We start from the raw sequence: 24,878 nt of genomic DNA on the forward strand, positions 1-24,878 counted from the left end.
AGTTGGTATTTTCTTCTGTTGGGTGGTCTGCACTTGGAAGATCTGGCCAGCATAGCTTTGGCGTGGAGTCCGATCCCATGGGGGTTTCCAAATCTTGTAACCCCAAATACCACACAAATATCCATAAATGTGGAATAGAAGGGGTCCCCCCTCTCCGTTCCCCAACCTCGTCCCTCCCACCCTGTTAGGCTCAGGTTGCACAGATTCCCCTATCCCCACTCCCAACTCTAGGAGTCTCAAGAGATGGCCACTCCCGCCATCTTTCCTGTGCCAACAAATAGTCAAGACTGGTTGGTTTATTGAATGTGAACTTTATTGTGGTTTGGATTATGTAAGGCAGTGTGGTGAAGGCACTGCAGAAGTTACACAGACTGAAAAACATGGTAAGAAATGAGTGAGCTAAAAAAAAAAAAAAACACCTACAAAATATATTTTTAAATGAATGCGTGCTGGACTAGACTAAGTACTACAACTATGCTTTTTCTTCATCATTGCAGAAGCGTTGAAATATTGTCAGAAGTGGGGGTTGGGGGGGGTTGGGGAAGGCTTCATGGAGGAGGTGGAATTTATGCTGGACCTGGAAGGAGGGGTAGAACGTTGATAGATGAGACAGAGGGGAAGAACATTTCAGAATGACTGACTCTAGAGAAAATTCTGTAGAAATACTGAAAAAACAAGAGGGCAAACAAACGCCCCCAGGGAATGAAGCTTCCCAACCGAGAAGCCTGGGGTTGGGACCCAAAATCTCAAGCCCCCAGGTGGGGTCTTCAGTACCAATGATATTCGGAGGCACAGGACAATGGGCTTGTTTGTAAACCTAGCAGCAGCAGGAGATTTCACATTGCAGTCAGGGGCCCCAAATTGGCTGTACTATATGCCTGGGAGGGTTTTCTCATCCTTTCGGGGGGGGGTGGTACTTATTCGTCCTTCCTCGTGCCCGCTGACTGCCTGAACGGTAGTTCGTGCGCGCCCATGTGCGCGTGTGTGAGTGTAGGTGTGTGTGGATGGGTGGGGGACCGAGGCTTTGTCTCCCACTGCAGCTTCTTCCAGGTTTCCCTCTTGGGGGCACACAGCTGGCTTCCATCGAGCTGGAGCTCGGGCCCTTCCCGCTGGCTGTCTAGACCTCACTGAACTCCAGCTCGTCATTAAGCACCTAGGAAGCGTCCTCAACATGCAGGTAAAACCTACTGTGGGGGGTGACCTGGGTGAGGGCAGGACTACACTTCCCGGGGGTGGTGATGGTTGGTGGTGTTCGGTGGCGGTGGTGGCGGAAGTGGCATTGGTACCAGCGGTGATGAGAGCTGGGGACTCAGAAGCAGGCTCTGGCCGCTGGCTGAAAGCCTGCCGGCGAGTCTGAAGTGTTCAGTCGGGAGCGGGGATGTCAGGCTAGACCAGCTTGGCCTTGATCACCCCTCCTCCTTCCTCAACACGCCCTACAGGGGAGCTAACACTGGGCGCCTGAGAGCAGCAAAGACATCTGTAGGGTATCCAGGCCGTTGTTGTCCTGCTTAAATCTCACCCCCGGAAGCCCCAGAGATCTTTTTGTTGGCAAACATCTGTGTGATCTCCACATAGGACTGTCACCTCCCCCTGTCCAGCTGCTGGAGGTATATAGGTTATGTAGCTACTGATGCTACCTGGATCGGGAGGTATGGGGGATTTATCAGAAGAAAGGAAAAGTTAGTTACTGTGAGTTTCTTTCTTTCAAAGGAGTATGGATTAGGTAAGACCTGGCACCTGACAGAAAAGGGAAGGATGGAAAGCTCTGTCAGGATTCCCTAGAGCTGAAGATTTAGAGCTCAGTGAGATCATCGCTGGAAATAACCTTGAAGCTGATGTGGCCCTGCTTGACTCTGGCAGTCGGGCCACCCTTCTTACGCAGGTACAGAGACTTCAGATCACGGCAGTCACTGGGGTCAGCATCCAGAGTAACCTGCCCCAGGAACTGATCACAGAATTTCCGGCTGTTCCACACCTGGAGAGACAAGTCAAGAGAGCAAATGTGAACCACCCTCTGTGAGACCGGACGTGGCCCAGTGGCATCTAGAACCTAGCGCCGAACTTGGAAAGGCCTGCTTTAAAACTGAGGGACTCTCTTTCCTGGTAACAGGCTCTAGCTGACAGGAAGCCTCCTCAAAGAGGAGAGGCGAAGAGCCAGCCAGCAGCACTCAAGGTCAGCTATACGATGGCTTTGTAAAGGCAGCTGGGCAGAAAAACAGCCAAATGATAGTGGTCCATCCCGACCTAGCAGGATGAGGGTCATCTGACCTGGCATATGCTTCCCCTCATGGGATTTGATAGTACATGTCCCAACACGTGGACCTGTGAGCATGTGCCCTTCCACCCACAATGAAAGGGACAGAGGGGAGGGTACTTACAATGGAAATGAATGAGGCAGTCAGTGTCTGTGCTTGGTGGGAGGTGTCTTGGAGTAAAAATAAACAGCCAAAGACCAGGATGACCCTTGCTGTGTATCCTGGATAGTTGAGGCACTTGGGATAATCTAGCCTCTCAAATGGAATGTGAGCCATCCTGGGGGGCGGGGGGTGGGGTCCCTGTTCACACACTTACCTGCACTATAATAGGAATGTCAGTGGTCCTTCTGTAGAAAATCGCCTGGGTGTCAAAAATGGCATGAACGGTATTCTTCTGGACGGGAGAACGGACTTCCTCCTTGCCACACTTGATGACCAAATACGGATTTACGGCTGGAACAAAGCGACAGTCGCTTTTAACGGAGTGATTACAGTTCTCATTCTAGAGAGTCGAGAAACTAGTTCACTGGGACTTTTTAGCCTAACACCTGGGTACCAGAATGACCTCGAACCTTGGATCCCGATTCCCTTTTCTTCTCTAGCCTTTATAAAAAGGAAGAGTATGTAGGCCTTGCCCAAGGAAGTTCACATCCCGTTCTCTGTCCAGGTCAACAGCCATCCTGACTTCCTGAGACTGAAAATACCCCTGGAGAGAACTGTTCGTGACCACCTTTTCTAACCATAGGTGCAAGAAATGAAACTGAAGTTCGCTTTCTCAGACACCTCTGCAGTTCTTACTTTCATTGGCATACTTCTTCTCCAGGCCCTCTGCGCTGTGAACGGTGATCTGGGTCACCACCTTCGGGTAGCCACGAGCCAGGTTCCAGCAGGACATCTTGGGCATGTCCAGAGTCAGTTCCCTGGAACATCAAAAAGAAGACAGGCCACTGATGACGAATGCCCTCTGATGAGGCGATAGGCTTGCCAAGGCAGCCGTTGCTGCTGAAAAGCATGGAATATTGAGTGACCCAGCTCATTCCTCCTCAGACATGGCTTGTATTTTATGAGTCTGTTTTCCTTTCCCCTGGCGTTAAGGCCCAGCAGATAAAGATCAGAGTAGGCAGGGCCGGGGTGAAAAGGCAGCTTTGGTGACCCAGCATTCAGAACATAATAGAGGAGCCATGAGGAGTCCCAGCTGCTTAAGAGAAGAATAGAGTCGGCCAGAGAATGGAAGAGAAGATATACATGGGAAAGCTTAGGCTATAGGCCTGTTCCCCTGAGATGGCAGCCCAGAGGTCTGAAGCTCAGACCTCTGCTGGGGAATTTTTCGTGGTTACGAAAATAACCATTTTGAGCAATATTTCTACCACCATCATGTCAGTGAAGTCTGACTTGGACAGGTTGTCCTTTTGCGTGTCTGCATAGGAGGAGCAGGGTCAAGGGAGGGGGGTGGGTTGGGACAGGAGGCAAAGCAGAGACTAGGAGTTTGCTGGACTGGCCGCGGGAGCTGAACCTGAGCTGGACGGGCACTTCGGAGAAGATCCTCAGGAGAAACTCGCTGGTGCGGCCATGTTGGAACATGGTTGGGACAAGCACGTAGTTGCCTTTCTTCAGGTACTTGCTCAGAAACACGGTGCGGGTGTCAATGTAGGTGGATGTCCCAGCACGCTCTTGGATGTAGAGATGGTGGAGGCGGAACTTGCGGTTCATCTCCACCTGAAAATGAGACAGGACGAAATGCCCTGTTCCGCTCAAATCGCAGTGTTCACGTTAGGAGATCCTAGGTCCTCTGCTTTCTTTATCCTTGGACCTATCCTCATTCCCCTCACCCCAGGCCGTCCTAACTGTGACTCTCTTTGCCATTATTCTCTCTGCTGCACATGCCCGTTCTTACCTTGAAGAGCTCAAAGCCAATGATGTAATTGTCAGGTCTTCCCATGCGGCGGTAAGTACGCAGGTCCTTTTGCTGCAGTGACATAATGACCTTGTGCCCATCCTCGGGCACGGTGAAGATGTACTAAGGGAAAGAGGCCACCATGGAGCTTTAGTTAGCACTTCCATTTCAGATGAGCCAGCTCAGATCTCAGAGAAGACAATTACGTTGAGGAGCAGAGACTCTGATCATTTTCTGGGCTTTGCCGCTGACCAGACACTGTGGCCATGGATAATTCATGGGCCTGCTAAGTGGAGATCATATATTGCTCCTCCCTATGGCATTCGGCATGGATTGAGAGACAACTTCACGCCTGGGTCTTCGATGCCAAAGAGGGTAAGCTTCTTGGTAAGATCTTAGGTGTATTTTAAATCATCCCTTGCTTTTAAAAGCTGCACACTGAAAAATTCTAGAATCCATAAAGGCAAAAGGCACTTTTGTTTGACTTAGCCTGATACTATAGCATCCCCCTCAGCTAGCCTCCTCTAGCCAGCCCAGATGTGTGGCTTGTGAGGGGCTGGACCCACTTCCTTGGAGAACTGATGCTTTGCTACCCTCTCTGCTGGGAAGCTGCAGACCTGTGCATGAGACTCTGAAACATCATCTGAGGGAATCATGGTGCCACTGGGAAGTAAAACTAAAAGGCATCTGATTGGTCTCTCTGTCTTTTGTCTTCTCTCTCTCTCTCTCTCTCTCTCTCTCTCTCTCTGCTTTTTTCTCTCTTTCCCTTTAGCAAGAAACAGAAAATAAATCCAGAATCATAGGTTTGCAAGGCCCCTAACGATCAATCTTGTGCAATTAAGTGTGAAGCCAAAAGCCCATTTCTCCAGCTCGGTCGATGTGCCTGATATTTGAAACATTTCCAGGGTTGTATATGGGGATGATGTGGGGGCGGGGCGGTAATGGGAGCTTTCCTTTCTTTAAGGAAAATTGAGATGAGGGGCGCCTGGGTGGCTCAGTCGGTTAAGCGACTGCCTTCGGCTCAGGTCATGATCTCAGGGTCCTGGGATGGAGCCCCGCATCGGGCTCCCTGCTCCGCGGGAAGCCTGCTTCTGCCTCTCCCACTCCCCCTGCTTGTGTTCCCTCTCTCGCTGTCTCTCTCTCTGTCAAATAAATAAAATAAATAAAATCTTAAAAAAAAAAAAAAGACAATTAAGATAAAAAAAAAGATGGAAAGAATGGGGGCAAAAAGGTATGAGTTAAATAAATCAGCCTACTCATCTTGGCGTCCTTCCAAATGCCTGGCCAATGAGGCCCACGGAAAAAAAGACATACCGACGTAAGGTGACAGTACAGTCAGAATTCTTGCCTCCCGTGGGTTATCTCATCAGCACATTTGGGGGTAAACCATCAAGATTATTACAGACTCAGGCTTTGGATGTTTGGATTTTTTTGCTTTGGGGCATGCTTGGGCTTGACCCCTAATGGATCATGTGGAAGAACATTGTAATGGAAGACAGATGAGATAGGGTCACTGATCGGGTAGTGCTTCAGATCCTGGGCAAAATGACCTGGTTCTGGGTGAGAGAAGGGAGGCGTAATGATGGCATTCAGAAGATTCACTGCATGAGAAAGAAGATGCACACTGTAAATGCACACCCAAGAGAACAGATGGGCAGTCAAGAAATGAAAAAGAATTGAGTGTCTGGGAGCAGACCCTTTCTGTCCGATGGGGGACAATCACAAAGAGCCACACCAAGCAATATGGCACCAGGGGAGAGGCAGCCAGAGGAGATGACTCAGATTTAATACTGTTCCCCACATACGTCTCTGCAATAGACACAGTCTGCCATGACTTACAGCGTCTGAGCCAATCCTTAGGCACCTTGGTTGATGAGTATTACACAACGGCTGCAAATTGAAAAACTGATGTCAAAGAAATACTGCAAGGTGAGACCCAAGTTCCTATTGCCTTGAGAAGCTGGAGACAAGATTAGAAAAAAAACAACAAAAAAAACAAATTGATTCAAACCTGGGGATTCTGCAGGAAGGTATCACGATTGTTATAGCAGCCCCCTGACCGGTTCATCAGGGGATCATCGTCCACAGTCCAGCATCCCACCACCGATTCCAGCTCCTTGCGGCCAAAAATGGGGTTGTTCACGTTGCGGCAGACATTCAGTTCGTGAAAGTTGCGGCAAAAGTCCTCCAGGCTCATCCTGAACAGAAGGCAGGCAGGAAAGAAATGAAGATGGTGCCAAATACCTACAGCGGTAGCGCCACATGGGAGCCCCGAGGCCCTTAGCACCGAAGACCCCTCCTCACCAGAACTCTCCATCGTCAGACATAACAAGCCCCAGGTTCTTGCGGTCGGCCACAGTCAGCTGCTGCCACTCTTCAGAACTAAAGGCAAATGAATGAAGGGAGAAGCCATTAGGTTTACCATTGACTTCCTACAGGAAGCAGGACACCAAAGGACCGGAATGCGTGAGGATTGGGCCTGCTTTATTTCACCTCTGGCTGGGTCACAGACCCCACAGATGTCACTAAGCACTGACAGCCCACTAGCAGTCTGGAGGGATGCGCTGGGAGAACTACAGGGCTTGGGAGACGTGGCCGTCCAAGTGAAATGTCACTCACATTTCGCTCCAGGGGCCGCTCCATTCCTGACGTCCCAAGGGGTTCCTCAGGCGAACCATATAGAGCTTCTCAGTACTGAAGACTTCCAGCAGTCTCTCTCCAAGACGGATCTTGCGAATATCAGTCATGGTGTAGGTATGGCCCTTCAGAAGACCCCAGTCAGTTTCAACTTCTTGCTCCTCCTGATTAGGAGACTGAGAGCAAAGAAAGATACATAAGGCCACAAGAATTGAGAGACCCCAGGCCTGGCTCCAACTCTTCCTTGATTGGTTTACCCCAGTATGGTTGAAGCCAGTTCTCCTTAAGCAGATCGAAATTTTACCCAGACACCTGACTTGACACAAAGCAAGTGAAAGAAAGGAAATAAAGAATTTAATATAATAACCCACTTAAACAATTCAGATTGAAACTCCCACAGTAGAACACTGATATCAACAGCTTAAAAATTTGGTGGGGCTGGTTTATTGCGTGAGCAAACTGCTATAACTTCTACCTCCAGGGGCAGAGGCAGGAGGAATAATTTAGCAGAGGCTATTGACACAGGCTGAGAAACTGCATCGGCCCCCAGTGGGATGGTTGGTACAGAAGGATAAAAAGTTGAAGCTCTGGGGCGCCTGGGTGGCTCAGTCGGTTAAGTGTCTGCCTTCCAGCTCGGGTCATGATCCCAGGATCTTGGGATCGAGTCCTGCGTCGGGCTCCCTGCTCAGCGGGGAGTCTTCTTCTCCCTCTGCCCCTCCCCCCGGCTCGTGCTCGCTCGCTCTCTGTCTGAAATAAATAAATTCTGAAAAAATAAAAAAAGTTAAAGCTCAGTGGCCTCTGTCCCAGGACTCCATGCATATTGTTAGTTTTCTGAGCGCCATAATGCCTTCTCCTGAATCTCTGGGGGAAGGGTGACATTCCCTACTAATTTTGTAGTGTGAGCAAAGAATGGTTGTTTTTGGTGACAACAAACCTCAATGGAGCAACAGATCAGCCCTCCTTTGGTAAATGTTTTGTACAGCTCCCCAAATAGCTTGTACTTCTCCTCAACCAGCTCGGTGTATCTTCCCTTCTGCATGTCAACGGTCTCGGCCAGTGTGCCAGTGAAGTCCACGATGATATCAGTGGTGGTCAAACCATCGAGGGCTTCATAACATCCAAGCAGCCTGGGGGCAAATATGCAAGGTTATCTTGGTAAACTAATTTTTCCAGGTGGAGGACGTCTTGTTCCCAAGAATTAGAACAGTCCCCGCCCAGCCGGCCTTTGCCAGCTGGCTTTTCTTGAGGTATGAAATGAGAGATATTATGAGATTATAGCCAGAGATTTCTAGGCTTAGGTTATGTTGAGTAAGGGCAGTCCGTGAAGAAGCTCCTTCTCCAGGTAAACATTAGGGAAGGAGAAAAGGTGAAGCCATGATGCCATGTGATCTGCAGATTAGCAGCAGGAAGGGGCACCTATGAGCAGGGAGGGTTTCTAATGGAAACCAGAAGAGCTCATTTCTCTATCACCCAGGATTTCTGAGGGCCAGGGCCAGGCCCAGGCCCAAAGCAATGCCTTGGATCTGACTGCTATGCTTCCCCATTTAAACTCAAGGGCTCGGCTGGGAGAGGATGAGCTCCCAAGGACAAATGCGGCCTTCCCTTCCTCGTGTACGCTGACCACTGACGGGTCAACCCCCCTCCTTACTTTGCATAAGCTTTTTCCAGTAGAGCATTCCAGAACTCATTCATGGAGGTGGAGAAGGAGAAAACCAGATCTCCATTGATGGTGGGCAGCAAGTCATCGATCACCACCTCAGTCCATTCTCCAAAATGCCAGAAACGGAAGCGAAATATCCCAGCATATTTATCAAGTTTTCGAGGGTCCCATTCCTGTTCCTTATGGTTGGGAATTGTCTGGAAATATAAGAACAGTCATACAACTGTTATTCACCAGACCACATCCAAATATTGAGTTGCAGTTGACTTCCGACAAATCTATTCGGCAGTAGGAAGCACACCAAATACATCTGGTTTGGGTCTAGGTTGGGAAGTCCTAGGTTGGGCATTTTTTTCCCACAACTTTTGCTTCCCTAGGTCAGTTTTGCTGAGGATAGTATTACCATGCCGGCCCTGAATACACACAGGGTGACTGAGGGGAAGCCAATCAGGAATTAAATTATTTCCCACAGATAATCTACAAAGTCGATCATGAGAAACTGTCTATACAAACATATCCGGTTGCATGTTTAACCATCTAAATAAGGCATTTTAAAAGACAAAATCACTGAAAATACAGACGCCTGCACTTTCGGGCTTTAAAGGTCCATCCTAGAGATTTCATGTAGATTCTATATGGATTTGACTCACACCTGGAACAAAATTATATTGGGGAAATTCTCCTTTTTATATGCAATTACACATCACTCTTCGAAAATTCTGTTTCTGAAGAAAAATCAAGTCAAATCAAGCCAATGCTTCACTGCCTTTGACTCGACCTAAATGCCGAAGAAATTTTTGTACTCGAGAATTTATTAGAACCTTTTCAAGGAACTATTTCCATTTTTCTTGTCTTTTCTGTTATTCCTATCTGTGATTTCCTGGCCCCTGCTGGCTCTATCTTCCAGTTGGTGCAGAGAACACAAGCATGCAGAGCCACTAGGTCAAAGCACTACAAGTGACAAAAGATCAACTATCGTGTGACAAAGCCAATAGAGTAAAATGTTAATGGTAAGAAATCTAGGTGAGTATATAGGTGTCCCCTGTAAAATTCTTTCAACTTCCTGTATTGGTAAAAAATCCTCATAACTTGTAAAAGATTCTCATAATTCAGGAATTAAACAATCTAAAAATCTTAATGACCTGATTTTTCCCAAAATTACTAAGGAAGACAAAAAGGTGGAAACTGAGTGAGATCTCACAAGAGAGGGGGATACCTTTGTCCAGTGAGATTCCTGAACAGCCAAACAGGAAAACGCAGAGACCATCGGCTTGTGCCCCAGTCTCCCTTGGATCAGCTGGTGGTTGCTGATGTTGCCCACGATCAGACGGGGGTCATCACAGATGTCCTGCAGATACAATAATTGGTTCTAAGGGTGTGGAAAGTGTTTCCCAAGAGTCAGCGTGAGCTGAAGTAGGCAGGACAGAGATCGTGACTAGGACTTCCATAAGTGGGATAAAGGGAAAGTCCAGGGAGTTGGGGGGGGGGGATTGTGAGGAAAAATACAAAGCAGTCGATCATCTGGCCGCAGAGATAGGGTTATGAGGGGAAGTGGCAGGAGAAATGGGAGGAGGGGATGCGATGAGACAGGTTGAGATGGGCTGGTGGGGGTGCTCAGAACTAGTATTGCGGTTTGGAAGAGTTTTCCCTACAGCAGTGAGCTTTAGAAGAGAAATAGAGATTAGCACATTGCATTCCGGTCCTATTGGTCATGAGGAGATTTTCTGAAGCACCTGTGCCTGGAAGGGTAATTGCATTTCAAAAAACAAGGCCCAACGGTGGTGAATGCTTCTCCCTCCCTGGGAAAATGAGTTCGGAGACCTTATACAGAAAGCCCTTTCCCCAACAGAAAGCAAAGGCAACGGCAGTCTCCATGGCAACTAGATTCTTCCCCATCTTTGGATGAATACAGATGGCAGCAGGTGGTAATGGACCCCTCATAGGAGCACTTCAACACACTCTTTTCCCACAGAGGTTGTTCTAAGGGAAGCCGGACAGAGGTGGGGGACAGTATTTGTTTGGGGCGTATGGGTCTTTCTTCCCCAAACATGTCAACAACCGTGCCACTTCCATGGCAAGTAGGAAAATGAGACCCAAATAGTACAATGAGGACACAGTGTCTGAGGGCACACTGTGGTTATTTTCAAAGTATAATCGGTGTCTAGAGGAAGGATCCCCAAAGTCTCCCTGGTGGTAGACAGAATAGACTGAATAGCCACGGTGACACTCGAGTTGAAGCCTTAGGGATGACTAGCGTGAGGCAGTTGGACAAGGGAGAGGTACGGAGGCATGATGGGTAGAGAGACAGGCATAGACAAAGGCATTGCCGCATACACAACATCACATAATTGAAGACATGATTGTGTGACTCAGAGAATCAGCACTTGCAGAGTTCAAAGGCAGGAAATACCAACGAAGTCTTGAGTATCTGCAGAAAGCTTCGTGGAGGAGGCCGTTGGCCGGTACCTTGACATTCTGCTTACCCAGCAGAAATAAATCCTAGTCTCAAATGGAAAGAAAATCTAGACATATATCCTTTTAAATTTTATTAAATAGAGACAGCTATATTTTTCTGGTTCTCAAACCTCTTTTTTTTTTAGTGGACATAATTCTCCTTGATGAAGGATCTGGTCTACAGAATGAAACATTCCATATATTCTTTAAAAGCCAAAATCACTTGAGAAAAGATTAAACATTCTAGGCAGGGACAAATCCAAAATAAAGATTAATTGGGTATCCCTCTGCCAAAAGGAGAGGGTTAGGTGGGTTTTCAGTTTGGGATTTTCTGGTCTTTTTTTTTTTTTAGATGCATACCTAGTGTCTCGACATCACTTTTTTGTCTTAGAAGAAGACTTCTATCTTAATATTTTTTTATGGGCTGGGACTTGCCTGTTTTTTCACTTATTGAGCATAGAGCAGGCGTGTTGGGTGAATTAGGCCCTGATATTCTTTCTCTCCCAATTGTTTCTTTGCCCTTTCTAAGATGAAACTAAACACAGCTTTTTCTCATGGGCCAGGTGTTACTATTTTATTTGGAGCAAGACATAAAGTTATACAATGATTTCTTGGGTTTCAATGATGCAAATAATAGTTGCCTAGCATGGAAAAACAATGGAAAAAGTGAACACTGGTGTATGGAAAAATGTGCTTTTAGAATATTAAGGCAAATTATTTGCTGGTTTTATGTGAAGTTGTTAGTGGTTGGGGTTACATTACAGTGTCTTGGATTGCCACGAGGCTCTCATTTCACAGCAGGGATCCAGGCTCAGCCAACACTTTTGGCATGCCAGCTTTTATTCGAGACATAAAGGGTCACATAAATGAGCAAATACCTGTAAACAGAACTCAAATTGAGAAACTGGGTAATTATTCTCCTGTAGATCCAAGCTGAATGTGGTCCTTCTGTGAGTGTGTGTGTGTGTGTGTGTGTGTGTGTGTGTAACTGTATGTAATCATGAGAGAATATAAATTTGGGCCCAAAAAATCCCTTATTTTCTATTTCCTCTTGTAAACTGGCCCATGGCCCAGTTTTCCTTCACCACTCTTCATGCATGATGGATGACCATTTAACAATGGGTTTTAAAACATGATAAATTAAAAGGCCATAGATTGTCAAAGCTGAAAGAAATCTTAGGGACTATTTACTCAACCTCTTTATTTTATAAAGGAGAAAACAGGCTCAGGAAAGGGCAGCAACTTGCCCCTCCCAGCATGCAGGTAGTTAGTAGGAGACCTAGGACTGAAGTTTGAGGTTCTTCAAAAGCACATATAGTTGGGAAAGGTGCTTCATGCCTCTCTGCTTAACACTTGCCTAAAAGCTCTTCATCATTCTGGAAGACTTGCTAAAGTTATATCTCAGCTTTTGGTTCCAAGCTAAATATCACCAATAGGCTTTAAACGCCTCAGTTTCATCCACTCAGTGGGAATCAATCTCTTATGTATGTCAGTGCCGTGATGTGAAACATGGGAGGAAATCTTTATTATGCCACATCCTCTACCTCTTTAAGGAAGTCTGAGACTAGAAAGGAGTTAAGGAGGGAGAAAGGGTAAAGAGTAATAAGTCAGTGCAAATCTAACGGCCAAATGGACTTTTTTGGTGACATATTTGAAAATAATGAAATGGCTGTTTATTGATTTTTTCTCCAGTTTTGGACAACGGGGTGTCTTCATGTTGGGAGTAAGGAAGTAAGGCGGGAGAAGTTATTCTGTAACTCAGAGCCGAGATGGAGAGTGCAGATGGGATATTTCAGCCTGAGCTCTGCTGGACTGGTAAGGAACGGAGTTGGGGAGAGGTCACAGCTCACATATTCACATATTTGGGTGGCTTGAGAGAGAAGGGAGATGCTGGGCCCCTAATGGCTCCCAGCTGTGTTGGCACAGTTGCTGTGATCCTTGAACTGGGCTGTTTGTCAAGGCAAAATAATTTCTTAGGGGGGAAACACACACAACTAGGAAGTTGGACACCAAGAGTAAAGCCAGGAACAGTCCCCGCATACCCCCATCCCCGAGCCAAAGCCTTCTACAAGCAAAACAGATTCTCCAGGAAATATGTTCTCTTAACTGAGCACTGAGAGTCCTTCCCATTGTCCTCACCTCAGCTCCCTTCGCAGAGACCTCTGGAAGATTGGCGGGGAGGGAGACACACGATTACCAGGCTTGGAGCCCTGTACGTGTCATTCTATGTGGTTTTTCCAACTTTTTTACACAGGCGAAACTGGCGGACAATAAGCATTGCGGTCCCGGGTCAACAACCTCAAGAACCGCAGTAAAATGAAAGGAGGCCGAGAAAACCAGCAGCCAGAAGAGTGGAGGCATTTTCAAGAGTGCTCCAGTCTTGCAGTACTGAGGGGCTGGGGGCCTGGACACCTACAAGTGAGGCTGGCCCTGCAGTAGATATATTATGACCAAGTCCAGCACCCTAACTAGTCCCAGAAGGCCTCAGGGCTGCCATTCAGGACCCGAGGGCTGCGCCAGTTGGTCCAAGTAGCCATTATCTTATCCTAAGAAACCTGAACCATCTCCAAGCAGGGCCTTCATAGGTGGAGCTGGGCTCAGGGACCAATGTTGGACCAGCCTCTCAAGGAGTTCACTCTACCTGCTGGCGAATTTTCCTTTTGCGGGAAGAGTATGTCATCAGTAAAATAGCCACTTCCTTCCTTAACCCTCCAAGGAAAACTCAATATGAAGCCTGAGAATTCAGGTCTTAAGCCTAACTTCTACTTCCAGCCTAGACAACCGAGTCACGACATAGTTATCCCATTTGAACCTTCAGACTTTGGCTGGAAGACTCCAGGTATAAATCTCAAACTGCTTTAATTGGGAAGAATTTACATATCCATGCAATGGATTACTGTTCAGCCATGGGAGGGACAAACTGATTACATGCTGCCACATGAATGAGCCTTGAAAATGTTATGCTAAAGCAAAAGAAACCAGTTGCTTTTACTTTTCTGTTCCAAGTGAAATGTTTAGAGCCGGGCGAATCTAGATAGAAAGCCAAAGTAGATTAAGTGAGTCCCTGTGATGGAGGGGGCGGGGGTTACTCACCGCAAATGGGTACAGAGGGTCTTACGGGGTGACTGTGACTGTTCTACCATGATGAAGTTTTTGCAACTTTGTGAATTTGCTAAAAATCATTGCCTCATACTCCTCCAACAGGTGAATTTTATGACCTATAAATTGTACTGTGAGAAAGCTGGTAAAGGGCACAAGTGAAAATAAACAGGATGGGCCCATCCAGCTGGTTTCAATTGTGTCACCAGTGGAAAACATGAGGACTAGTCAGGTTGGGGGACATGATCTCTGGGAACGATAAGAACTTTATGACCAGTCTAGGCCAAAACTATGGCACAGAGATGCCCCATTCAGCGGGGAGCCGGAAACTTCGATTAGCACAGAGAAAAGTGTTTTCCCCTTTACTGTTTCCTCCCAGGCAATCTGTCCCCGAGGCCTGTGTATTCTGCTTCTGATGTCTCCCCTCATCGAACTTTCCCTTCCATTCCTACCACCTTTGGCTTTCATCCAGACCCTCATCACCCTCCTCCCACGCAGGGTAGTGAAATGGCCCCTGGGGAGGGTATTCCTCGTGGAAGGACCTGGGCAAGGGAAATGGTAAGGAGGGCCCGGGCTCAAAACTCGACCAGAGCTGACAGAAGATCTTGCGCAGGTGCCCTCGCTTCCCCCACAGCTGGCTGCACAAATCCCCGTGAGGGTTTGCTCCTCTTTAGTCAGGGATTAGATGTGTCTGACTCTAAGACCCTCTTGTAGCTGGGTATGAGTCAGTCAGGAAAAAAGCCAGAGGCGGGTAGGAGGGAAGAGTGGCTGGAGAAGAGATTTTTTTATGGGCATTTGGCCAGCCAGATTTCAGCCCTAAAAATTGTACCTGAAGCCTTACGATCACGCGGTCAGTCAGTATAAATCGGCATAGCTTAGAATTTACTAAGACTGTATATGAGGAAGCCCCGGGAGGACAGGAAAGTTCAGGAACACATGTCTCGAGCCATATACCAGTGTATCCAGGAAGCTTGGCCTGGGGTGGACCACTGGAGGAGTTAAGGAGAAGGATTTTTCTCCGGAGGGTATGGGCAGATGAGCCGGCCCTGAATAACTGCAAAACATTCCCATAATCCCTGCCTATCTAAAGTGGCTCCTTAGGATACAGCATGGGAGGGGCAACTGGGAAGAAGGGGACACTTAATCCTGCCCTAGGATACTGGGGGCTTAACTGAAGTTGTTTGGTTCAACTAGCCCTGGGGTTTACAGGCATGAAGGCTTATAAAGGCAGAAGCTTCTGAACATGGGAAAGGAAAAAAACAGAGAATATCAGGTTAATCATGCTTCTTCCATTTTAGAGACTTCAGAAAACAGCCCTGGTTGAGGATGAGGCTGTGTGGCATGCCAAGGGACAAGATGTCTGCAAGCTTCCCTACAAACCGGGATCTCAACCTTGCCAATGAAGCGGGTGAGGCCAACGACCCATCTGGTCTCCCTGAGCCAATTCAGAGAGGCCCAGGGCTGTGTCTTGGCTTTCCTGATGGGAGGCCAGAGAACTTTGACGTGGTTCTTGACCACAGGCTTGGCCTCCACTCTGGCTGGAAAGGAATCCAGAGCTTTTTGAGGAGACTCAGATGGTGGTCCAGAACCTCGTTTTCCCCTCCTTCCCACAAGAGGCCCCTTCCCCAACCACTACAATCTATGCTGATCTCCCCCTTCTTCAAAACCCTACAGGATTTACTGTCTGTGTGCCTGAAGATAGCATTTCTTGTATCAGGCATTCATTTCTTATTTAACTCGTTGATGGCTCAATATCCATCTCTCCCACTAGAATGGGAGTGCCTCACCCCAGGCTGTGTCTGTAAATTGCACAGAGGCTGCACAGAGTAGGTGCTCAATAAATGCTTCTCAAGACTCTCCCTTTGGGCTTAAGACTAAGCTCACAGGGTGCTCTCAAAAGGGAGGGTATGGATCATTTAATGGATGTACAGAATCGACCCAGGGAGGAGGAAGGTGGGAATTGACTGGTGGGAAGCTACCAATTTTAGCAAAAGAAGAGACCCAAAGAGCTCCGTTTCTCTGAAACAGCAGCATGGCGGCGTGAAAACCAACGTGGGCTTTGGAGTCAAGCCTGGTTTCAAATCCCAGGGTGTCCGCCTTCGGACCCCGGGTAAACTCTTACCTTCTCTCTGAGATCCACTTGCGTCATCAATAAAACGGACGTAGTAATATTTACCTTTAGTTTTCAAACCGGAAAAAAAGAATCACATCGGAGAAATGTATACGATACCTACCTTGCTGAGCCATGGCAAATGAAGATGAAATGAAAAAAAAATGTACAGAAAACTCTAAACACAGTCTCTAGGCCCATGGTAGGCATGGCATAAATGCTGATTCCTTTTCCTACCCACCCCAATTCACCCTCTCTTTCTGATATCCCCTCACCCTGGAAAGGGTATTGCTTGCTTCAGAGGCAAGATGGACTCTTGCCATGGTTATTAAGTTTTTCCCTTCCCTGCTAATCCACCTAGGATTCAGTCCACAGAATTTGGAAGAAGAAGGCAAAGGACAAAGGACCGAGCCAAGAGAGAGGAGGGAGCATGTGTCTCAAGACCCAGCCAGTACAAGAAGCATTGTCAGCTTGATTCACATCTGGGAAATGGCTTCGTGTTGGTTTACGACTTTGCCGCCCATTGGGTCTCCTCCTATCTCCTCCAGGACCTCTCCCTCATCAATCATTCCTTCTCTCTCCTGTGTCTTCAACCTCTTCTTCTTTACTGTTTACTCTTTGGCCTAGAAATACATTCAAGTCTGTCCTATTTTAAAAAGATATCCCCTCCCCCCGACAGAAAACCTTCCTCAATTTCCTGCCTCCTTTTCAGCTATTTCTGCCCCATGGATGTCCTGTCTTTCTGATCCGGGCATCAGAAAAGAGTGGTGCCCCTCATTATCATCATCCATTCATAAGAGTGGCACTCAGACAAGATATCCTTATTTTCTTCGTGCATTTCTGCAAAAACAAAACAAAACGAAACAGAACTTACCCCTCTGCATACCGAATTAGTGGCTAGTGAATTCTGCTCACGTTTCCCAGATTTTTATTGCAGGTCAGTGATCTGCGGGGATGTCAACAACTGGAGGCGCAGAAAGTCAGGAGGAGTGTCATCTTCCTTCCGATGGAAAGGACTTCTCCAAGTCTCATACTCTCAATGGCTATCATACTTTGCGGGCAAACACTGAGACCAGTCCTTCCAGTCACATAGGAAACACAAGAGCCTTGAAGGGACCAATGTATCCTGGCACCACCTGGTGGCAACCTACAGCAACTACAACGGCTCTCGTGAGAAGTCGGTGAAGGAATGCAATTGCAACTAAAAAGTTGCAACTGAAAAGCCTGCTGGCTGACGAAAGCCAACCTTAAGTTGTTCAAGGAGGTGGTTGCATAATAGGGCACAAAAGGATACATCGGCACATGGGATCAGAAGGCCTTCAGGATATTGTGAGGGTCCAAGAATGTGCATGTCCTAACAGCCCTCTGTGGCTTATGTCCCTGGTCACCCACTTTGGGAAGGAGCTCGGGTATAATATCCTTCTTCCAGTTATACCCTTTAGAGAAGGCAAGGTTGCCTGCCATTTATTCTCCAGATTCCACCATCCTATCATTTTATACACTGAGCTCCCTCTCATGCAGGGCTGGTGAAGAGGTTCTGAGACTTGGTTTAGAGACACAATATACAGCTGTTCTGCCGAGAACCATAATAACTAGTGATAGGTCTGAAAGAGCTACACTCCTACTTAGATCCCACTGGGCTAATGGCGAGGGGATCCAGGTGATGGTATCCAAAGAGTAACAAAGAAATCTCCCCCTCTCCCGCCCCCAAAACTCCATCTTGTCCTTGTAGAGTTCATTTCATTTATGCTCATTACATCAGGAGTTTTGTTGTTCTTCTTTTAAAATTGCTATCTGACCAAATATGACTGAAATTCAAGATTCCTCAAGCTAGAGTCAGAAGCACAGATCCATAACACTTGCCACATTAAAGCTGTCTCCTAAATTGCTTTGCGCGCGGTAGGCTGTGTTGAGAGAAACCGTGGACCAGGCAGGGTTATGATGCAAGAGATTGAGAAGGAGACAGAAAGTAAAAAGCAAACGAACAAACAAAAGACAAAGTTACCTGGGGACGTTTCCACACCACCTTCCCGGGAAGCAGCCGGTTGTAGAAAAGCGAATCATTCTCAGGCAGAAAGGTCGGATCACAGAACAGTCGGCCATCTTTGATGCATTCCTGCTTCAGTTCCTGGTACTTCTGGTTTTTGAAGAGCTTCAGAGGAGGACCCATACTGCCGAACTATGTCTAGAATGAGAAAAATTGTGGTCACTGGAGGAAGAAGTTCTGAAGTATTTTGAAGATTACCTGAAATTAGACAAACGGTAGTCATCCCAGTGACTTTATTCCTGGAACTAGGCACATGGAGCTTGGCTTTAAAAGAAAAGTGAAGATTTTCAGGGAAAGTAGGGTCCAGGCTCTGCAACCGATTAGCTCAGCATGGGGCTTTGCCTAGGGTGCCTAAAACATTTGCGGGCCTCAGTTTCTTCCTCTGCCAAATGGGGCAATATGGGCCTGAACAATATCATTGAAAAAATAGATAATAAATGTTAAGATCGCTCGTTAAATGGGAGTCATTCTCATTTAAAGGGCAAGCTTCCGTTTTACATCAGCAGAGAGGAGTTTCAAGCAAAGGACAATTTTCAATTTGAAGATAAAAGAACAAAGTCGTTTTACGATATTCAGAATAAGTTGGTGCCCTGAAGGGCCACACACTATGTACTTCAGGGGAGAAGCAGCCCCTTTCACTTCTAAGGAGCCCCTTTACACAATTCCTTCCCTTTTATCATTAAAAGAGCTTTGCATTTTTTATTACTGGCCAGGAAGGCTAATGCAAGCAACAGAGCTCAGCAGATGGCCTCCAAAGACAAGGGAAGATAGAAAGATTGTATGTGTCTTTCTTCTTCAAAGTCTAACATGCAGTCATCTGCCCGCTTTAAAAAAGGCAGACTCTGAAATTCAATTACACTGATTTGGTGGACTATAGATTCTTATCCCACGGCAATACATTGTTGCTTTCTTTTCTTAAAAAAAAAAAAATTTCACACGGCTAAATAGAGAATTAATATAGTGGCTCTTCAAGCAATATAGTGGTCTATCTGAGTGCCCCACACTCAAATGCCCCTAACAACTGGTTTTTATGGGGATAATTTGAAAGACAACTTTGATTTTAAATAACTTTGGGGTGATAATAGGGTTCTCAATGCCTTTGCTTGATTCACAAAGATAGATTCGTAATGATTTTAATGATTCTCTCTTGACGCTCAATGGTTAGTAAGAGGAGGGTTGTGAAATTTACATGGTGCCAATTATTTAAAAAATATTTTTTAGGGATAACTGTGTCTATATTTCGTGATTACGTGAGGGTCGAAGCAGGAAATATCTAAGGTCAGAGTATCTGCTGAAAAGTGGGCGAAGTTTGAAAAAAAACTAATTAGCACTTTAAAGAGTGTCTGTGTAGGTAACAGCTCAAAATCCAGTTAATAAAGAGGGAGTCACTAGTTTATAAAAAGTGAAATAATAATCAGACCTCTCTACTGTCTTAGTTCATGTCCTTTCAGTATTATGCCTTACTGGTAAAGAAGTCTTCCTATTTGAAAACCGTAAAAAAAAAAAAAAAAAAAAAAATTGAATTCGACATTATTTGCAAACTACAATATATAAAAACAAACTTACCCTTTCTCTGAATCCAAGGAATAAGAAGCTGAAAAGAACCATAGTTTGTTTGTTTTTTTTAAATATATAGCCTTATTGATTGACCTTTGTTTTTCAAATTGAAGGTTATGGGACACTGCAAAATGCCAAAATGCCTTTAAATCAGATTTAATTCTGATTAAATCATCAGATTTAATTCTGTTCACATATTTCACATATTAAAGTGTATCTCATTGTATTTGGAGGCATGAGAGGTATCAGTACTAATTTTCCGTTAAGCACTAGCGGAGCCAATCTGAATGTACACCCAGTCTCCTTTCTGGAGCCTGTTACCAATGGACCCCAATTTTCACGTGTGCTCTAACTTATAACAAACACTGTTGTGCCTCTGGCTCTCCTGGAAGGGTTGTTGGACTGCCAGGGGCTGGTGATTGCAAATGGCGGATAGTCTGGGGCAATTAGGGTATTTAGTTTGCCAGAACCCCCTAGCCCTTGAACGTGTTGGATAAATGGGTATTTCCTGTTCTTGGGAAGGCCCTCTGCCCCCATGCCTCCCTCGCTACTCAGTCAAATGGCAAGTCCCTGCTCTATAAGGAGGGCCTATCTACAGGCAGAAGCTGCATCAACTGACTTGATTTGAAAAACCAGTATGATCCCAGTAGACCCTTCCAGAGGCAGAATATCCAGCTGACGTGTATAGGGCAAGCCTTCTGGGTGAGGGCACTTGCATTTGGGGCGTGCACAATAAATACGGAACAGCAGGCTATCAGCCTGAAATTTGACAGGCTTTCATTCGAATCAAATTGTAGGCTCAGGTCCTGTTGGACTTGCAGAATAGAACTGCGCCCCATTTCTGGCTTGGTTCCTTTGTGCCTCGATTTTCTCATCAGGGGAGTGGGGTTCTCTATCCTGCCCTCCTTACCCTGTGGCTGCACCTAATGAGACGGTTAGCGTAAAAGTACTTTGAATAAGCAGAAAGGGCTCCATAAAGGCAAGATACACATTGTTAGCACAGGGCTGGGCACACAACCGCTGTCCAGGGAATATCGGTTGAACGGATGAATGTCTTATGCAGACAATTAACGCTTGCATGTATTGTCCGAAACGCACATTCTAGTTCAGGTTCTCCTGGTGGCAGCCATGTTTAGGAGGCATTATCCATGCCCTTTATTTTGTATCTGCCGAAATGGCAACTCACAGAAGGGGCAGCTAGAAACGCAAAACTGGCTCCAACCCGGGTCTGTGCAATGTCAGATTCAGTGTTCAGCTTTCCCCTTACACCACACTGCTTCTTTTGGTCACTGAAAGGATTTCTTTTTTTTTTTTTTTTTAAGCTCAAATGAGGAAAAGCTTCCAAAGCAAACATGATACCTAACTTGGAGGCATTCTGCCTAGCACTTATTGCCATGGTGGATACTGAAAATGTTCTTTATGTCCACGGTCTGATGATCATGGGAGAATTGGAACCCTTCACCTCAGAGGGTTCATTAGGTAAGTCTGGGGGAAAAAAAAAAACACAAAACCTTCTGGAAACCCAGAAATTTGTAAGTTGGGTTTGTCGCAAACAATTTGCCCTGCCGGAGCCCAGAAGAGTGGGGAAGGGACTGCTTCCTCTTGGCTGCCTTACTGCACCCAACTGTGAAGACAAGAGGGCCTTTAGGTTAAAGATGGCATATTGAGAAAGTCAGTAAATAGAATCCAAACTAGGGCTTCGGGTATAAACCAAAGAGAGCCTCTGGCTAACAAAGGGAACGGGCACATCTAAGATGAGGGACCCCGTGGTCTGAGGGTCAGAGGTATTGGGTGGTTGGGTGAAGCAGAGTGCGGGGTTTTGCATTAAGACGACAGTCTCAAGCAGTACGATTTCAGTGAGGACCCACTGCCTAGAGATAGAGCATGAAAAAGGCTGTGTGAACGCAGGCAAGTGGGAGGGGTGGGTCCAGAGGGTGGAAAGTTGGAGATTGCCAGGGGAAGTTGAGGGAGCCTGCCACGTAGAATAATACAAGGTCTGCAGTTGGGGGGATGGAGTTTTTGCTACTCGCTGGACTGGAAATTGCGGGGGAGCTGGGCAAACTCTTACGAAGAAAATCACTTGTTCGTCACCTGTGGGTCAGCCTTAACATCGAAACCAGATTTGGCTCTGAAACAGGAAATCTGCCTCAGTTTCTTAAAGAGAACTGTTCTCTGAGAGAGGAAATCCGGTCTGCAGGTTACAAACTGCTTTTGCCCGGGGTGAGCGGGAGAGGAAGGGCGGGCATTTAAGGGGGAGAGAGGGAGAGAGCATGGCGCCCGAAGTGGTGTCCTTGGCCGGTTTCCCTCCCTCCCTCTCCCCCCCCTCCCCGCCCTCAGGTCCCCCTTGTGCTGTCCTCGAAGCAAAAGAGGAGGTAACAGCAATTAGGAGTTTTCAGAGCAAACTGAATGCAGAAGACCTAACTCTGCCCAGGCATGAAGTAGGCACCACTTCAGTCTCACACCTGGGGGGTGGTGCGGGGAGGGAGAAGTAATAAAAACTCGGCGTCCACGGTACACAGAGCGCTGGCTTCGGCAGCACATACGCTAAAATGGGGACGATACTGAGAAGATGAGCGTGGCCCCCGTGCAAGGATGACAGGCATGTTCCCCAGAGAATAGTGCCTCCCGTGGCTACGCAGGCGGAGTCATAGCCCACATCTATGCACACGCATCTACCAGGGAACATATGGCTGACCAGATTCCACTTGTTGGCCAGATATCCTGGGGTTGGAACGGGACCATAAAAGTCCTCGGATCCAGCCTTATCTGGGACACATCTACTCTATCCAGAGAGAAGACTGTTCAAAGAAACTGGAAGAAGAAAAAAAGAGTGCACAATTCCCTTTAATTCCACTGTTGAAGAACTTTATCAAAGAATACAAGCCAATTCAGAATCATAAAAAGAACACAAGTGGTCAGCAGATCCAGGATCGAGTCCCAGATACCACCATTTAGTGTAGATAACAGCTCTGTCCCTCAGTTTCCCCATCAGCACAAAGGAAATACGATGGCTGTCTTGTCAACCTCAGAGTGTTATGCTGGTTGGGGGGGGATCGAATAAAATTAAGCATATGTACATACTTTTAACTTTTAAAGATAAGACCAATGTCCAGCAGCAGTATTAGAAAACATTCATTTTTAGCAAATTAAATCTCGTCTCTATCCTTAGCGGAACATGAGATGTGGTCACCTGCCTTAACTAAGACACTCACCGACATTTGAAAGACCAATATAAAATGGCCCCTCTGCCATTTGATACCCCCTCTCTCTTCCACCTCTCCTTTTTGGCTGGCTTGCCCCACTACCCGTTTTTTCCCCTCTTGGATGAATAAGCCCATCCTATAACTCTAATTTTACAGCCTTGAGAGAATCCACTTCCAATTTTTACAGAATGTTAGGCTGGAAGGACTCTTAGAAATCACCACGCCCAACTCCTTGCTTTCACAAAAAGGTGAAAGCCTGGGCCCAAGGTTACATACACAGTTAGTGACAGAGCTGGCCCGAAAACTCAGACCTCCTGCTTTTGAGAATTCTCATTGTCTTCTTCTCACAAGAATGCACGCGGGAGTTTTGTGTTTGAATTGCAAGCTGTCAGAAGGTGTGATGATTTCAAATCAAAGCTAATCAAAGAAACACTGTTTGGGGGTCACAAAGGGACTTTTTTTCCCCTTGCTTTTAATTTAGGAACCGAAAACACCCAAGGACACGTAAAGACTTTCTTTTTTTTTTTTTTTTTAACCTATTCCTGACAAAGCAAGTGTTTAGACTTTTCCGTGGCCTGCTAGGGACTCTGTAAGGATAAATAAAGAACACTATTCAAATTCCAAGTACTCACACGCGCACACGCGCACATGCACACAAACTGGCAGAGAGGAGTTAATTAGCAGTCCTCCCCCCCCCCCAGCCCCACACCCGAAGAATCTTTTTTTAATCCCCTCCCATACAATGTCCTTCATTGCACAACCGAGATTAGCAAATGAGACGTTAGCCATATTTCAGTAAAACATGAATACAAACCACGATGCTTTATCCTGAAGCCAGAGGTGACCGTCGGGATGTTAGAATTTGTTTCATTTTCCTAGATGATTGTCCCCAGACGGCAGGCTCCAAATCCTCAGAACCAATTTTCCATTGCAATACTCGGATCCTTTTGCCGCCCTCCCCCCTCCGCCCCACTCTGGTCAAGTAGCCCAGTTAAGCCCCTGGGCTGTGAGTGGCAGCGGAGTGGGGAGGAAGGGGGTAGAGCCCCAGCTGCAAATCAAAGTTTAAGCTAGAGCGAAAATCAGAGACGAAGAAGATCAACCTGTCACCAGGGCAGGAGGACCCCCGGCCCCGCGGACAGGACAGCCGCCACCGCCACTCTCTCTTGTGCAAGAGCGCACAGCCCGTGCACCCCACTCCCAGGGCTTTTAAAGACCTTTGGTACACAGTGTGCAGCCACGATTATGCCTGCCTTTCAATAATTTGCCCACAACTGTGGGTCCGCCGAAGCCAGAAGGAAGCCCTGTCAGCCCTGGGAGGGTTTCTCCCTCCACACCTCCCTCCCAGGTTCGTTCTTCCTTCTCAGGTACTTTGGGTCACGAGAAGCCAAAACAAAACAAAACAAAACAAAAAAACCCACCACCACCACCAACAAACAACCCCCCACACAACCGACCAGATATCACCAGAAAAATCTCATCGCCAGACAACCTCAATCCCCCCGCCCCCCATCACAAAGTGTCCCATTCGTTTTGAAGTTTGCAAACTCTTCCGCACGCCTACTGGATTCCAACAACTCATAAAAATGATAGCTGCCGAGTTGGACTAACTATAAAGTTCCAGTTGCTTCGCCTCCTCTAGCCTCCAAGTTACCCAGCAAGCAGAAGTGTGCAAATGCCCTCCGTGCTCACCTGAGTTAGCCCAGGCGCCCCGCCGCCGCCGCCGCCGCCGCCGCCGCTCTTGGCCAGGTAACCCCTACAAAGTCTGCTCAGTCAGTGCCGCTGCACAAAGATCCTGGCTTTCTTAACCTGAAAACTATTTGGGCTGTACCAAGCTCTGCTCACAGGGGGAGGTGCCTCGCCGAAACTTCAGGAGCCTTTGCCCCGCCTCGCAGTCAGAAACTGATCCTGAGTCATGAGGAAAATCTGGAAAGCGCCCCCTGCCAGATGTGCAGACGGGATGCC

The 24,878-nt window shown here is 47.0% G+C and overlaps 1 protein-coding gene and 1 non-coding gene across 2 annotated transcripts; one reads left to right on the forward strand and one right to left on the reverse strand.

The window, feature by feature from the left end:
- Positions 1-295: 295 nt before the first annotated feature.
- CAPN6 (calpain 6) lies at positions 296-24,750 on the reverse strand. The gene is made up of 13 exons (XM_045881683.2): positions 24,606-24,750; positions 18,115-18,294; positions 9,663-9,794; positions 8,435-8,643; positions 7,721-7,913; positions 6,769-6,962; positions 6,454-6,531; positions 6,161-6,347; positions 4,150-4,272; positions 3,769-3,971; positions 3,054-3,175; positions 2,572-2,708; positions 296-1,975 (listed from the first exon to the last, which is right to left on the reverse strand). The coding sequence occupies exons 2-13, from the start codon at positions 18,277-18,279 to the stop codon at positions 1,793-1,795; spliced, it is 1,926 nt and encodes a 641-aa protein (XP_045737639.1). The 5' UTR covers positions 18,280-18,294; positions 24,606-24,750; the 3' UTR covers positions 296-1,792.
- LOC123851587 (U6 spliceosomal RNA) lies at positions 22,234-22,342 on the forward strand. The gene has a single exon (XR_006792649.1). It is a non-coding gene; the product is annotated as a U6 spliceosomal RNA (small nuclear RNA).
- Positions 24,751-24,878: the final 128 nt, after the last annotated feature.

Source organism: Mirounga angustirostris, unplaced genomic scaffold, assembly GCF_029215605.1.
Source record: "Mirounga angustirostris isolate CCGP_5_RB_7025 unplaced genomic scaffold, mMirAng1.0.hap1 SCAF_11, whole genome shotgun sequence".
Classification (NCBI taxonomy): Eukaryota; Metazoa; Chordata; class Mammalia; order Carnivora; family Phocidae; genus Mirounga; species Mirounga angustirostris.